The sequence below is a fragment of the Trichomycterus rosablanca genome, chromosome 9 (assembly GCF_030014385.1).
Source record: "Trichomycterus rosablanca isolate fTriRos1 chromosome 9, fTriRos1.hap1, whole genome shotgun sequence".
Classification (NCBI taxonomy): domain Eukaryota; kingdom Metazoa; phylum Chordata; class Actinopteri; order Siluriformes; family Trichomycteridae; genus Trichomycterus; species Trichomycterus rosablanca.
The window spans coordinates 27,304,288-27,320,743 of NC_085996.1; the positions used below are offsets into that span (position 1 = coordinate 27,304,288).

General features: G+C 39.9%; 1 protein-coding gene across 1 annotated transcript; it reads left to right on the forward strand.

Annotated features, from left to right (window-relative positions):
- The first annotated feature begins 1,108 nt into the window (after nt 1–1,108).
- On the forward strand, nt 1,109–15,982 carry opn7a (opsin 7, group member a). The gene is made up of 7 exons (XM_063002502.1): nt 1,109–1,196; nt 2,235–2,397; nt 5,387–5,514; nt 6,729–7,057; nt 13,634–14,130; nt 15,401–15,474; nt 15,942–15,982. Exons 1-7 carry the CDS (start codon nt 1,109–1,111, stop codon nt 15,980–15,982), a joined length of 1,320 nt encoding a protein of 439 aa, XP_062858572.1.
- The last annotated feature ends 474 nt before the right edge of the window (nt 15,983–16,456 follow it).

The following is a 16,456-nucleotide window of genomic DNA, read 5'->3' on the forward strand; positions in this document are numbered from 1 at the left end:
TGTGACCACTGATGAAGATCTAGAAGATTACCAACTCAAACAGCAACAATAGATGAGCGATCATCTCTGACTTTACATCTACAAGGTGGACCAAGTAGGTAGGAGTGTCTAATAGAGTGGACCGTGAGTGGACACGGTATTTTAAAAAAACTCCAGCAGCGCTGCTGTGTGTGATCCACTCACACTAACACACCACCACCATGTCAGTGTCACTGCAGTGCTGAGAATCATCCACAACCTAAATAATACCTACTCTGTGGGGGTCCTGACCATTGAAGAACAGGGTGAAAGCAGGCTAAAAAAAGCATGCAAAGAAACAGATGGACTACAGTCAGTAATTGTAGAACTACAAAGTGCTTCTTTATGGTAAGTGGAGCTGATAAAATGGACAGTGAGTGTAGAAACAAGGAGGCGGTTTTAATGTTATGGCTGATCAGCGTACACTTTTAAATTTGTGGCAAATTTGTGGAACTAAAGTGACCTAAACTCCAGTGAACACCTTTGGGACAAACTGGAACGTTGATTGCGAGCCAGTATGAAAAAAATAATGTTTTAAATGCTATTTTATCACGTAAAGTCACATTAGATTGTTTTGCAGTTGACTATGAAAGGTAAGAAATATTGAGCCCAGGTCAGCCATCTGGAATAAAATGCAGATGAGATAGACTTATGTTATCATTATAGTACAAGATGAGAAATCCTACAGTGTAAGAATTACCTAGTGATTCACAAGTCTGTTCTTTGTCTGCATCATCTACTGGAGTAGTGCTTAGCCTGTAAAGATACTGCAACTATTCATTTGTTGGCAAAAGCTTCTTTTCCAGTGACTCCACTTCTCTGTTCAGCAGAAAATGAAATGACTGTTTTTTATAATTGCCCCCTATCCTTCCAGCGTTTACTACAATAGTCTGAAGAAAGCTCAGCAAATGCTTTTTTTAATCTCCATAAAGTGTCTAAGAAAAAATTGGAACAATAAGACAGAGAGATGGAAGTCTTAAGGTCCCTCTTTTAAACCAAAACTGTTGCACAAACAAATAATTCTATTTTATATACATTTCATTTTAACGTTACTTGTTTTATACTAAATACAATATTATTTGTGTTTCAGATGCAAAGACCTGTACACAACAGCACCTTCCAATCAAACATTCCATTGGCTGCTGACATCTCGTTTGGCGTGATCTATTCTATATTTGGTAAGTCAGATATATATTTATTTTTAAAGCAGAATTGGTCATTTGTATTAAATAGTAAGTATTTAAGTAATTGAAATGTTTATGTATTAAATGGATTCAAAAACAAACATTATTTGGTTTACATTTAAATACTCTAGCTTTTTATCAAGCATATTTTAATTGGTTTAGAAAGCTGCTTTGTTTACCTAATGTATTATTATAAAGTGTTGTTTCTTTTGTTGTTGTTTCTTTAGAACGTTTTGTACCAATTCCAACACCCCTAATTACTGCATACACCTGTACCATGGATGGAAAATGACCACAAGCAGTTGTGATTGCTGTGCATTATTTAGATTCCACCCATTAATTAACAATGTAATGTAATGGTATATTTTCCATTTAATTCACTTGAAAACAGGTGTTGTGTTTTACTTACCTGTTGTATCTAGCATTATGGCAGCGTCTGAGGAGTCAAAGTACATGAACATGGGGGATGATGGGTTTTGTAACCTCCTTCAGTTTGAAAATTAATAAATGTTTTTAGATCTTGGTATTTTTAAACTGTAAACTTGCCTTATGACTTTAAGGCATACAAATATGCAACACTGGTTAATGTATATATAATATATATATAGTAATACATAAGTAATAAAGATGCATATTGGCCCACTAATTAGTTAGAATGACATATTTGTTATGATTAGTGACATGTCAAGATTCTTCTGTTATGATTATGATTATCTGATGTTAATATAAACAACTAACCACTGCTACTTGTGTATCAGAATATGTTTTCCTCACTTAACATTTACCCAGTATCGCATACTGGGCAACACTGCACTTGTCTTTTTGTCCCACCCCCCTGATTTTTTTTTTAGATTAGACTGCACATTAATTGTAGCTTTTTGTATTTATTGTATTTTTTATCTGCACTGTGTGTATTTTGTTGTTTGCACTTATAATCTGCGTTGCACCCTGGTTCTGGAGGAAAGGTCTTTTATTTCAGTATGTACTTGGATATAGCATCCTAAACTCTTGATGTATCTGTGTGTGTTTCAGGCATGTGCTCACTCTGTGGGAACAGCATGCTGCTCTATGTGTCTTATCAGCGAAAGCATCAGTTGAAGCCGGCTGAGTTCTTTATCATTAACCTGGCTGTCAGTGATCTGGGCATGACCATCAGTCTCTACCCATTAGCTGTCACATCAAGCTTCCAGCACAGGTACATATGGGGAACAGAGATAAAGAATAATGGAGATGGTTCATGCAGTCCTGACAGCAGCTGAATTGCTGAATTTAGATGCTGCATCCCATCCTGATGTTGAGTTCATGATAGTAATGAGTACATCTTTATTCAGCTGTGGGGGTCTTTTAGGTTTCCAGTAAATTACATGCATTAGAATGCTTGCTTTACCACAACCAGTCACACCATGATTTCAATATTTTATTACACAATCAATCATTTATAGTAAGTATGTAGTATATAGTAAATATGTGGTAGTTAAAAAAGTAAATAAACAAGTAATTAAGTTTTTTTGCAGTAAAGATTGTAGTTGTTTATAATTAGCTTTTCTGTAAAGCAGTATTTTTAGAAATACCGAATATACTGCATGCATTGTTTCATCACAAATCATTCACATTTATACAATTATTATTATTATTATTTTTAAAAATTGTCTGCTTTTGTATTTGGGGGTCGCCATCTGGTCTGCATAACAGACTTGACATACCTGCTCCCTAAATCCTGTCCTCTTACCTACATTTGCAGACCATTGTAATGATAATAATATTAATAATAACAATTTAATCTGGGCATATTTGTATTTCATTGCTGTGAAAAAGTAATGCCTCCTTTCGGAATGCCTCTATTATTGTTAGTTTTGTCACATTCATTTAAAATTAAATAATTTTTGGCCGCTCAGGTGGCGCAGTGGTAAAAACACACGCTGGAACCAGAGCTGGGATCTCAAATACATTATAGCGAATCTCAGCTCTGCCTGCCGGCTGAGGATGAGCAGCCACATGAACAACGATTGGCCTGTTGTTCAGATATGGGCGGGACTAAGCCAGATGGGGTCTCTCTCTCTCATGACAGGTGCAATTGCGACCTCTGCTGGCTGATTGGTGGTGCCTGCACAGAGATGAGAAAAGAGTTCTCTTAGGGTGTGTCGTTCCGTACACAATGCTTAGCTGCACTGCACTAGTCAAAGTGTAGGTGATAAGATGCATACGGCTGCTGCCCACGTGTCGGAGGGGACGTGGGTTATCTTCGTCAGAGCAGAGATCGCATTGGTGGAGAGGAAGCATGATGCAATTGGAAGCGCTAAAAAGGGAGGAAAAAAGGAGAGGAAATGCATAAAGAATTTTTCTTTTTTTTAAGTGCAGTTCTAGACTCATCTCAAAAATAATTAAAGTAAACAGGAGGCATCTCACTACAATCTCACTACAAACACAATAAAATACCTGAATACTTTAAATAAGACATCTTGATTTCGGGTAAAAATGGCAAGTAAATCTATTTAAAATAAAGTCCATTACACAATGAAGTGAGTATAAAAATGAAGGGGTTTTAATGCAAAAAATAAGTTCTAGTGACAGAACTCGGTCATTGTGTTTGCTGAATTAAGGTTAGGAAACATTAAAGCAATAAGCCACGAGAGGCCGTGCATTACTGTGATTTTAGCACGGGGATGACGTTTTTGGGCGGAGTGCCTAAAACTTCTTTCCCCGTGCTAAAATCGTAACAGTAACGTACGGTCTCGAGTGGCTTATTGCTTTTATAAAACGGCGGTCAACATAAAATATAATAAATACAACAATGTTTAATTCATAAATGTATTTATTGTGTATAAACTTACAATAAAGCATTCTTCCGCGACGCAAAATAGTTCGATTAACAGTGTTGCTAGGCAACATGAGGGCGAAAATAACATTAAATTTTTCTTTTCAGTGGCGTATTAATATGGAATGATGTGAGGTGGTCATAGGTGTGAGTTTATCGGGGATTTTACAACGGCTTCGAACGCGGCTCAGCCAATCAGATTTTAGGACCGGAACTATCCGTTTTATAATACATAGTTTGGCACACTTATCTTCAAAATCACCTATTACATTAACACATACAGTATTTCCTCTCACTTGTAGACCATCTTTATTCAAATGTCATGAAAAAATATAATTGTAAATTTAATTGGTGTAGCCAATTAAAAAACACATAGTCAAGCGTTAGTTAAATGCCAGCAGCTCTCAGATTAATCAGAGTAATTTGGCAAAAAAAAAGGGACACATGCTGGTCGGTTCATTGAGCAAAATATCCTAGCAGGAACATTTTGGAAAAAGCTCATTTACCACCTCCTTGTTTCTACACTTACTGTCAATTTTATCAGCTCCACTTACCATATACTGTAGAAGCACTTTGTAGTTCTACAATTACTGACTGTAGTCCATCTGTTTCTCTGCATGCTTTGTTAGCCCCCTTTCATGCTGTTCTTCAATGGTCAGGACCACTACAGAGCAGGTATTATTTGGGTGGTGGATCATTCTCAGCACTGCAGTGACACTGACATGGTGGTGGTGTGTTAGTGTGTGTTGTGCTGGTATGAGTGGATCAGACACAGCAGCACTGCTGGAGTTTTTAAACACCTCACTGTCACCGCTGGACTGAGAATAGTCCACCAATCAGAAATATCCAGCCAACAGCGCCCAGTAGGCAGCGTCCTGTGACCACTGATGAGGATCTCAAAGATGACCAACTCAAACCGCAGCAATAGATGAGCGATCGTCTCTGACTTTAAATCTACAAGGTGGACCAACTAGGTAGGAGTGTCTAATAGAATAGACAGTGAGTGGACATGGTATTTAAAAACTCCAGCAGCTCTGCTGTGTCTGATCCACTCATACCAGCACAACACACACTAACACACCACCACCATGTCAGTATCACTGCAGTGCTGAGAATGATCCAGCACCTAAATAATACCTACTCTGTGGTGGTCATGTGGGGGTCCTGACCATTGTAGAACAGGGTGAAAGCAGGCTAAAAATGGTATGTAGAGATACAGATGGACTACAGTCAGTAATTGTAGAACTACAAAGTGCTTCTATATGATAAGTGGAGCTGATAAAATGGACAGTGAGTGTAGAAACAAGGAGGTGGTTTTAATGTTATGTCTAATTAGATATTAATAATGATCTATTTGACCTGTCTGCAGGTGGCTGTATGGGAAGACAGTGTGTATAGTGTATGCCTTCTGTGGTGTTCTATTTGGTATTTGCTCTCTCACCACTCTTACGATACTCAGTACTGTCTGCTGTCTTAAAGTGTGTTATCCTATCTATGGTAAGAACACAAACATACAATACAAATGATTGCACTACATGGCCAAAAGTATGGTTGCATGTGATAGGTTTAAAATTAATTATTCCAGGGAACATGCTTCATCTGCTCCAGATTCCAGTTGCAGTGTGCTTTTCACCCATCTAACAGACAATCTATTTGTCAGTCTACACAATTAGGTTTATGTGGGGGCAGTTGTAGCCTAGCAGTTAAGGTACTGGACTAGTAATCGAAAGGTCACCGGTTCAAGCCTCAAAACTGTCAGCTTGCCACTGTTGGACCCTTGAGCAAGGCACTTAAACCTCAATTGTTTAGATAATATACTGTCACGGTACTATAAGTTGCTTTGGACAAAAGCGTCAACTAAATGCTGAAAATGTAAATGTAATATTGGTTTGGGCATGGAAAGCCAATTCTTGATGCTTTTGATGAATAGTCATTGTACTAATAATGTTCAAGTGGCTGTTTGGAACTCAGTAGTGAATTTGAAGTTAAGCCAGATGATTTTGTTCTTTATACATAGCATGTAAATGTGACCTAGTACTTAGTAGTATTGCTGAGCTGTTGTTGCTCCTAGACATTGTAGCTTTGCAGTAATGGCATTGGTGGTTTACTGTAACATAGAATAGTGCACAGGGCATGTGTCCTCTATACTGATTCGACCCTTCCCTGCTGACTGAGGACGCCTCTCAACTGACATATGCCCCCTCCGGCACGTACAGTCAGTACAGACTGCATTTTTCACCTGCACGAGTCGAGTTCATACACTGACGGGCACTGTGTACGGAGGGCCACACCCCCATCAGCATTATTCCTCAGCCCTGTGCAGGCGCCATCAGTCAGCCAGCAGGGGCCGCAGTTGCACCAGTTATGAGGACCTATGATCCGACTTTCTTACCCTCTAACCCTGAACAACAGCCAGTCGTTGTTCATGCTGCCGCCCAACAGTGTGTGAGATTTGATACGATGTATTCGAAACCCCAACTCTGGTGCGCTAGCGTACTTTACCGCTGCGCCACCTGAGAGGCGTACCTTGGCTGTATTCTTGTTATCATGTAAACAGTGATTGTGACTAAACAGATGAATCCACCATTTAGAAGGAGTACCGACATACTTTTAGCTATGTAGTCTGTGTAAAACAGTATATCTATTTAATGTACAGTAGTATGTTAACAATTCATGTATGATAATATTGGTGTATTTGTGTATGTGTGAAGGTAACAGGATTGGCTTTGAACATGGCCGTGTGTTAATAGCCTGTGCATGGGGGTATGCACTGCTGTTCGCCTGTTCTCCGCTGGCTCACTGGGGTCAGTACGGTCCAGAGCCCTACGGCACCGCCTGCTGTATCGACTGGGTCTGGTCTAACAAGGATCCGGTCGCCCGCTCCTACACCATAACACTCTTCATCTGCTGCTACCTGCTGCCCTGCACCATCATTGTGCTTTCTTACACGCATATCCTGCTCACTGTGAGAGGGTCACGCAGAGCTGTGAAGCAGCACATCTCAGGGCGAGTGACCAACGTCCAGACCATCATAGTGAAGGCAAGACACACACACAGACATACATCAGACATGCTGATTACATCTAACAAGACCACTACTGACCAGTTATTATACATGGTGATATAGTAGTGAATGTAATGCTGGTATTAGATGTCAATTAGATGCTGCAGTATAGGATTAATGAAATTGCACCAACCAAACATATTCAGCCAAGAGCTGTTCCCAGTAAACATACAGTGTTACAATCCCAGCATGGTTCAGACGAGCTACTGTAGCTCACACTGCTGAAGAAGTTAATGCTGGTTCTGATAGAACGGTGTCCGAATACACAGTGCATCACAGTTGCAGAGCTGTTTTGGCAGCAATAGGGGTACCAACACAATATTAGGAAGAGGTGGTCATAATGTTATGCCTCATTGGTGTATGTTGCGCTAGCATATGCCATTACCTTAGTGGAATTGTCAATTTGCTGAGATCCACAAACCAGAAAAGCTGATTAGTAGTGTTCATCATTTGTTGCCTTTATATTAATATATTAGAGGGTGAATGCATAGCAACTGCCAGTACAGTCAGTAACTGTACACCAAAGCATTTCTCAGAAAAAAGTGGTCAGATAATCTTGCAAGTTACAGTGACAGACAAACACATCTGCATGTCTTATGACAAAAACCCATCTTAACTGTGAAACATGGTGGAGAAAGCATCATTGTTTCACTGGTTAATGTCAAGATAGTGATCAATTATCTAAATATATATTAAAATCTAAAGGCATTTAATGATGCAACAAGATAACACACATGTAAATCAACAGAACAGTGAAAAAATAAATTTTTGTTTTGTTTTGGAGGAGCTGCATCAGAGTCCAGACCCTAAACTGAATAAAATAATGTAGCTTTATACAGGGCATTAAATATACAGATTACTGATCAGCATATGCTGTTATATTTACAGTTAGATATAGTTAGTAGAGTAGAAGGCATATTACAAGAGGAAATGTGATTATTCACAATACAATTGCTCAAAACCTTTACTTAAATAATCAGAACAGGGTCCAGAAAGCAGCAGGTAGATTTTAATTGACCAATTATTATAATCATTCAGAGTTGCCATGGTGATGGTGGACGCTGGCGCATTTGGCTGCCGCTACCGTTACCGTATTTTACCGTATTTTATTGTATTTTTATCGTTTTTCGTTTTCATCTTTTTACACACCTTGTGGATCTATTTCTTTTATGTTACTTTTGATACTTTTATTTGTGCTTTTGATACTTTTTGTTCTTTCTACTCTACATCGCGTCTGCGGCCGGTGGTGAACGGTGGGTGAGTTTTCCTGGGATCGGCACGATGTTGAACTATTCCGTTGACCAGCTGAGGAAGTTCAACAACTGCACTACTCCATCGTGTATTTCAGTCATCAAACAGCTTGGACTCCTTCGCCGGCCTCGTTATATTCACAGGGGCTCCCGGAGAAAGCTTGTTTATCTTCGAAACGGTAACGCTATTCCATCCTTCTGGTCAGCCGTGCGCACTGTCGCTCCGCAAACACGTCATCAGAGCGCTGCTGCCTTGCACACCAGTAGCGGTGTAGTCTCCATGACAACGCTGTCCACGGAGTGGGATAGAAAACGCGGAGTGGACTTAGCAAATCTCCGTTCTCTTCCTCGTTCCTCACAGCCAACTACACAACAATACCACTTGAAAATGGCATTGCTTAATGTTCGTTCACTCAACACAAAAAGTACTGTACTTAGTGAATTTATATCTGACAGTGAACTAGACTTTTTCTGTCTCACTGAAACTTGGCATAAACCCTTGGATTATTTTACGTTAAATCAGACCACGCCAATGGGATACTCGTATATTGATGAACCTCGTATGGAAGGGCGAGGTGGTGGTGTTGCTGCAGTCTATAGGGATGATATTAAAATAACCACTTTGTCTTTTCCTGCTGCTCTTTCTTTTGAACACCTGGCTTTCAAGTTGTCAGGGCCTTCTCCTCTGGTCACTGCTGTAGTTTATCGTCCGCCAAAGCCAAACGCTTCCTTTCTCTCTGATTTTTCAGATTTTTTAACCCAGCTTAGTGCCCTCTCATCCTCTGTACTGCTTATGGGTGATTTTAACATCCATATTGATGACAACAACTGTAAATTTGCCAGGGAATTTTTGGAATTGTTACAGTGTTTTAATTTCACACAACATATACATTTTCCAACTCATAAAAAAGGTCATACTCTTGACCTTGTCTGCTCTACTGGTGTCCTAGTTCATCAGCCGTCCAGCCATGACCTTACTGTCTCTGATCATTTGACAATCATCATGGACATTGAGGTCACTAGGCCCATCACTAGAGCTAAACGTAAAATATCCTTCAGGAATCTTCAATATATCTCTCCCTCTGCTTTCTCAGATTCTCTTGTTAAAAAGATGTCTGTCTGTCCTGTACTGTCTAGTAATTCATCTGACCTTGTCGATTACTATAATGACATACTCGCCTCATGTCTTGATGAGCTGGCTCCTTTGAGAACCAAATTTGTTTCATTTAGTCATTCCGCACCATGGTACACAATTGAGCTTCACCAAATGAAATCCCGTAAACGCCAGCTTGAAAGACTTTATAAGAAAACCGGTCTAACAGTACATTATCAGATTTATTCTGATTATCTTCAACATTACAAAGACGCTCTTACGGCAGCCCGATCCACTTACTATTCCGAACTCATACATGCTGGATCAACAAATCCTAAGACTCTCTTTTCCACAATAAATAAACTTCTCAAACCAGTTGACAATACTACCAATTCCTTTACAGTTGACAAGTGTAACTCTTACCTCTCATTTTTTCAAACAAAAGTTGAGAATATCCACAATTTTCTGACAGTTTCCCCTGTCATCTCTGTTTCTCCGCCTATCTCATCTCAATTTATTACCCAGCCTCTGTCTCAGTTCTCACCTGTGTCTCTTTTGGACCTATCTGAGATCTTAACAGGGATGCGAAGCTCCACTTGTGTTTTGGATCCTGCTCCATCAAAACTTGTTAAGGGTTGTTTTCCAGTTATCTCATCACTTATCACAGAGATAATCAATTCCTCTCTTAGTTCTGGCTCAGTCCCTCAATCACTCAAATTGGCTGCTGTTACTCCCATACTTAAAAAACCTGGACTTGACTCTAACATTATGAGTAACTTTCGGCCCATTTCCAATCTTCCATTTCTGTCGAAAATACTGGAACGTGTTGTTGCCTCACAGCTCAAAGATCACCTAAATTCCAATAATCTATTTGAATCATTTCAGTCTGGTTTCCGCCCCCAGCACAGCACTGAGTCAGCCCTCCTCAAAGTCACAAATGACCTTCTTCTTTCCTCAGACTCTGGACAAATTAATATTCTCGTCCTCCTTGATCTTACTGCAGCTTTTGACACCATTAATCACTCCATTCTTCTGTCCCGCCTTGAATCCTCTGTCAACATCACTGGTACTGCCCTTTTGTGGTTAAGGTCATATCTCGTAAACAGACAACAGTTTGTTAATATCAACAATTGTAGTTCTGCCATTGCTCCACTGTCCCAAGGCGTTCCCCAAGGCTCAGTGTTAGGTCCCCTTTTGTTTATTCTTTATATGCTCCCCCTTGGTGACATCATACGTCGGCATGGTTTACATTTCCACTGCTATGCTGATGATATTCAGCTTTACATCTCCTCCAAATCCATTAATACTGAACTTCACTCCACTCTGACAAATTGCATCACTGAAATGAAATTGTGGATGAAAGCTAATTTCCTCAAATTAAACTGTGAAAAATCAGATATGATCATTGTAGGTCCTACATCCCTGGCAAAAACCACAAAAAATTTTCAAATTACCATTGATAATGACACTTTGTCTCCGTCTTCTAACATCCGAAATCTTGGTGTAATTTTTGATAGCAACCTCTCTTTTGACCGCCATGTAAATCACATCACCAAAACTGCTTTCTTTCATCTAAAAAACATAGCACGTCTACGTCCATCACTCTCCTTTTCTGCCGCCGAAACCTTGATTCATGCTTTTATTACATCCAGAATTGATTATTGCAATAGCATCCTTTATGGTACATCTAACAAAATCCTAAAAAAACTTCAGTATATCCAGAATTCAGCTGCTCGCCTCCTTACTCATACTCGCTCCCGTGATCATATTACACCTGTTCTACAAAAACTTCATTGGCTTCCCGTTGCTCAACGCATTCAATTCAAAATTCTTCTATTCACTCACAAAGCTCTCCATAATCAGGCCCCATCCTACCTCACCGACCTGCTCCATCAGCACATTCCCTCCCGTAGCCTTCGCTCTTCTGAGGCTAACCTACTGTCCATACCCTCTAGGACCAAGCACCGGACCTGGGGTGACAGGGCCTTTTCCATAGCTGCTCCATCTTTATGGAATGCTCTCCCCAAACACCTACGAGATTGTCCTGACCTGTCCAAATTCAAGTCACTTCTCAAAACTCATCTATTCAATATGGCATTTAACTTGTAACAACACGAAATAAATGCTTTTATTTTTGCTATTCTTTTTAATAGTTTTTATACTTAGATCACGACAGAAATGTGAAGTCCTAGATCCTAAAACTTGTAAAGTTTTCAGTTTCCTGATTGCATGTAAATCTGTCCTGTTTCTGTCTAATTTTAAGAAATTGTTCTATATTTGTTGTTCTCTCTCATAATTTAGCTAATTTTTAATGAACTGTCTTATGCTGCTCTCTTTGTTTTTATCTTAATTATTCTTGATGTTGATGTACTATTTTGATTTTGTACTATGATTTGTATGGTGTATGTACGTATTTGTTTTGATTATTTGTCTTATGTAAAGCGTCTTTGAGTATCTTGAAAAGCGCTATATAAATAAAATGTATTATTATTATTATTAATTATAGTGCTCAATGAGGCCTTGTCTGCAGGCTTTAAAAATCAGCACAGGAAGTTATTATTAGTCATTATGAATCTACTAATATACACTGTGGGGCAAATGTCTAAGACCACTAATGAAAAAATCATTTACCATTTATTTATACTGATCAGCCATAGCATTAAAACCACCTCCTTGTTTCTACACTTACTGGCCATTTTATCAGCTCCACTTACCATATAGAAGCACTTTGTAGTTCTACAATTATTGACTGTAGTCTGTCTGTTTCTCTACATACTTTTTAGCCTGTTTTCAACCTGTTCTTCAATGGTCAGGACCCCCCACAGGACCACCACAGAGCAGGTATTATTTAGGTGGTGGATCATTCTCAGCACTGCAGTGACAATGACATAGTGGTGGTGTGTTAGTGTGTGTTTTTAAATCGTGTCCACTCACTGTCCACTCTATTAGACACTTCTACCTAGTTGGTCCACCTTGTAGATGTAAAGTCAGAGCTGATCGCTCATCTATTGCTGCTGTTTGAGTTGGTCATCTTCTAGACCTTCATCAGTGGTAACATGACCTGTTGGCTGGATATTTTTGGTTGGTGGACTATTCTCAGTCCAGCAGTGACAGGTGTTTAAAAACTCCATCAGCGCTGCTGTGTCTTATCCACTCATACCAGCACAACACACACTAACACACCACCACCATGTCAGTGTCATTGCAGTGCTGAGAATGATCCACCACCAAAATAATACCTACTCTGTGGTGGTCCTGTGGGGGTCCTGACCATTGAAGAACAGGGTAAAAGCAGGCTAAAAAAGTATGTAGAGAAACAGATTGACTACAGTCAGTAATTGTAGAACTACAAAGTGCTTCTATATGGTAAGTGGAGCTGATAAAATGGACAGCAAGTGTAGAAACAAGGAGGTGGGTTTAATGTTATGGCTGATGTATTTACTGCAAAGGAGAGTAATAGACTAGTCCTGCCATGAGCCTTGGTTAATATAATGCTGTATTGCAAAATCAGTGCAGAACACAATGTGGGGTGGAGTGTTGCCAGTACCAGATGAGTATTGGGAAGTGGTTCATGCATAAATTCAGTGTAACTGTGTCAAATAAAAACCATATATTGGAGGTCTGTAGCGATTGACTCTGCAGAAAGTTGGCGACCTCTGCACACTATGCGTCTCAGCATCCGCTGACCCCGCTCTGTCATTTTACGTGGCCTAACACTTGGTGGCTGAGCTGCTGTCGTTCCCAATTGCTTCCACTTTGTTATAATATCACTGACAGTTGACTGTGGAATATTTAGTAGCGAGGAAATTTCACGACTGGACTTGTTGCACAGGTGGCATCCTATCACGGTACCACGCTGGAATTTACTGAGCTCCTGAGAGCGACCCATTCTTTCACAAATGTTTGTAGAAGCAGTCTTCATTCCTAGGTGCTTGGTTTTGTACACCTGTGGCCATGGAAGTGATTGGAACACCTGAATTCAATGATTTGGATGGGTGAGTGAATACGTTTGGCAATATAGTGTATTGTCCATAAAGTCAGGAGGCCCTGATCTCGACCCCACTGAACACCTTAGGTGTGGATTGTAACACTTGGATTGGATTGTATGAATTCTCATAGTCAGACATCCCCATACTGTTGTTTATAATGTGTATAGTTCATTTACATAGCAAATAAATACTGTTTACTTTCTTTTCTCTTTCTGTACAGCTCAGTGTGGCCGTATGTATAGGATTCATTGCAGCATGGAGTCCATACGCTTTTGTCTCTATATGGGCAGCATTTGGCGATCCAGAGAAAATCCCTCCACTGGCGTTTGCTCTTTCTGCCATGTTGTCCAAATCCTCCACTATCTACAACCCCCTCATTTATCTTTTGCTCAAGCCCAACTTTCGGCAGCTCCTCTGTAAGGACATGCACTCCCTGTGGCAGGTCTGCAGGCACTCTGGGTGTGAGCCACGTTCAGCCCCGGTCATGGGGCTGCACTCGCTAAGGCCACAGAGCCAGTGCATGGCAAGGTGGACGGACTGGTCCAAAAGAGTAGGTAGGTGGTGTAATGACCCGTTTGAGCAGTTCAAACTCTACCCGCGCAGCTGCCCCGTCACAATCAGCACAGTGCAGTTCTCACTGCATGAAATCACCGAGCCGGAGCTGGATCCCGAGATAGAATCAAAAGTGAAGCTAGAAAAGGATCAAGGGCTCAGTTTGTGTGACTGAACCCGTTTCGGAACAGGAAGAGCTCAGAGAGTGGAGGGAAAACCTGTGATATCCAGAGCAGACTGCTGGTGAATGTTAAAAGCATTACCTCAAGGGAGCGATGGTTTTTCTCCAAAACAGGCACATGAAAAACTGGGAAGGATTCATTATTGCATGATCATTTGTATGAACATGCAAGTTTATAAACCTTTTATACTCTTTATATTTATTTTTATGAATTATATATTGATCAGCTATAACATTAAAACCACCTCCTTGTTTCTACACTCACTGTCCATTTTATCAGCTCCACTTACCATATAGAAGCACTTTGTAGTTCTACAATTACTGACTGTAGTCCATGGTCAGGACCCCCACAGGACCACCACAGAGCAGGTATTATTTAGGTGGTGGATCATTCTTAGCACTGCAGTGACACTGACATGGTGGTGGTGTGTTAGTGTGTGTTGTGCTGGTATGCTGGATTAGACACAGCAGCGCTGCTGGAGTTTTTAAATACCGTGTCCACTCACTGTCCACTCTATTAGACACTCCTACCTAGTTCGTCCATCTTGTAGATGTAAAGTCAGAGATGATCACTCATCCATTGCTGCTGTTTGAGTTGGTCATCTTCTAGACCTTCATCAGTGGTCACAGGACGCTGCCCACAGGGTGCTGTTGGCTGGATATATTTTTGGTTGGTGGACTATTCTCAGTCCAGCAGTGACAGTGTAGTGTTTAAAAACTCAATCAACACTGCTGTGTCTTATCCACTCATACCAGCACAACACACACTAACACACCACCACCATGTCAGTGTCACTGCAGTGCTGAGAATCATCCACCAATAAATAATACCTACTCTGTAGTGGACCTAGGAGAGTCCTGACCATTGAAGAACAGCATGAAAGGGGGCTAACAAAGCATGCAGAGAAACAGATGGACTACAGTCAGTAATTGTAGAACTACAAAGTGCTTCTAAATGGTAAGTGAAGCTGATAAAATGGACAGTGTAGAAACAAAGAGGTGGTTTTAATGTTATGGTTGATCAGTGTATATTGTGTTAATGTGTGTGCATACTTCTGTGTGCATGCTTGTAAGCACTGTTTGGCAAAGTAAATGATATTTACAGACAGGTGTAAAAATGCTAAACATTTCCAGTTATCCTTTATATTGGACCACGATTGTGTAGATGTCAGGTTAGCATTTAATAAGTGGGCCACTTTTTGGTCACGGTCTGTGTTTTTAATAACATTTTATATCAACTGTCGGTGAAATCAGAACCACAGCTAGCCAGTTGAAAAGAACAGTAATTATTTTGTTTTTGGGGAAGTTTCAAATTTCAGAACTACAAAGTATTATTTTTTTTGTTTGTTTCTATTTAATTTATGCATTTTCTCCACAATTTAGCATAGTCAATTTGTTTTCCACTGCTTGGGGATCCCTGATTGCAGTTGAGCTGGGTATATTGCAGCCCTTAGCGGAACCCTTTTTCACCTATGCACTCCGCACAGGCGCCTCTCTAACTGCCAATTAGGGTTCTTACACAGAGTTTGAAGACCTCACCCACATAGTCCGGTCATCCCTCCCTAGCAGAGACGTCGTGTCTGCTGCAGGCACTGCCAATTATGCCTGCTAGATGGCGCCCAGCCGACCGGTGGCAACGCCGAGTTTCGAACAGAGGAGTTTAGAATCTCGGTGCTGGTGTGTTAGCGGAATATCCCGCTGTGCCACCTGGGCACCAAAGTATTATTATTTTAAATAAATAATACCTCTGTTTATTTTGCAGCTCATTAAGTGTGTCTGTGTATCACTGATAAAGGTGTACACCTCAGTAATCTGATTAAACCCGACTTTGCATAATTCATCTATCAGAAGCTTTTTGTATGTACAAACCATGTTTCCAGAAATGATGGAACATTTTGTAAAATGCAATAAAAAGAAGAATGTGTGATTTGTTAATTCTCTTAAATTTTTATTTACCTGACAAAAGTAAAAATAAAAAGATTTTCAATGTTTTCACTGATCACTGAAGTTTGTAAATACACAAATATATATATAAATAAATTAAATATAGATATATTATATTCCATATATAAATATATAAATTTAGAATTACATGTCTGCAACAGACTGATAAAAGTTGGGACAGAGCCATGTTTAGTACTGTTTTCCATTAGCTTCCGCATTAATGAGATATTTTAATGGTTTGGGAACTGAGGACACAAACAAATGTAATAATGGCATATAAAGTGTGTAAAAATATAGCTAATGTGTGCTAATGCAGAGGCTAATGCAATGATGCTGTTGTGGCTAACACAATCCATAATATAGTCC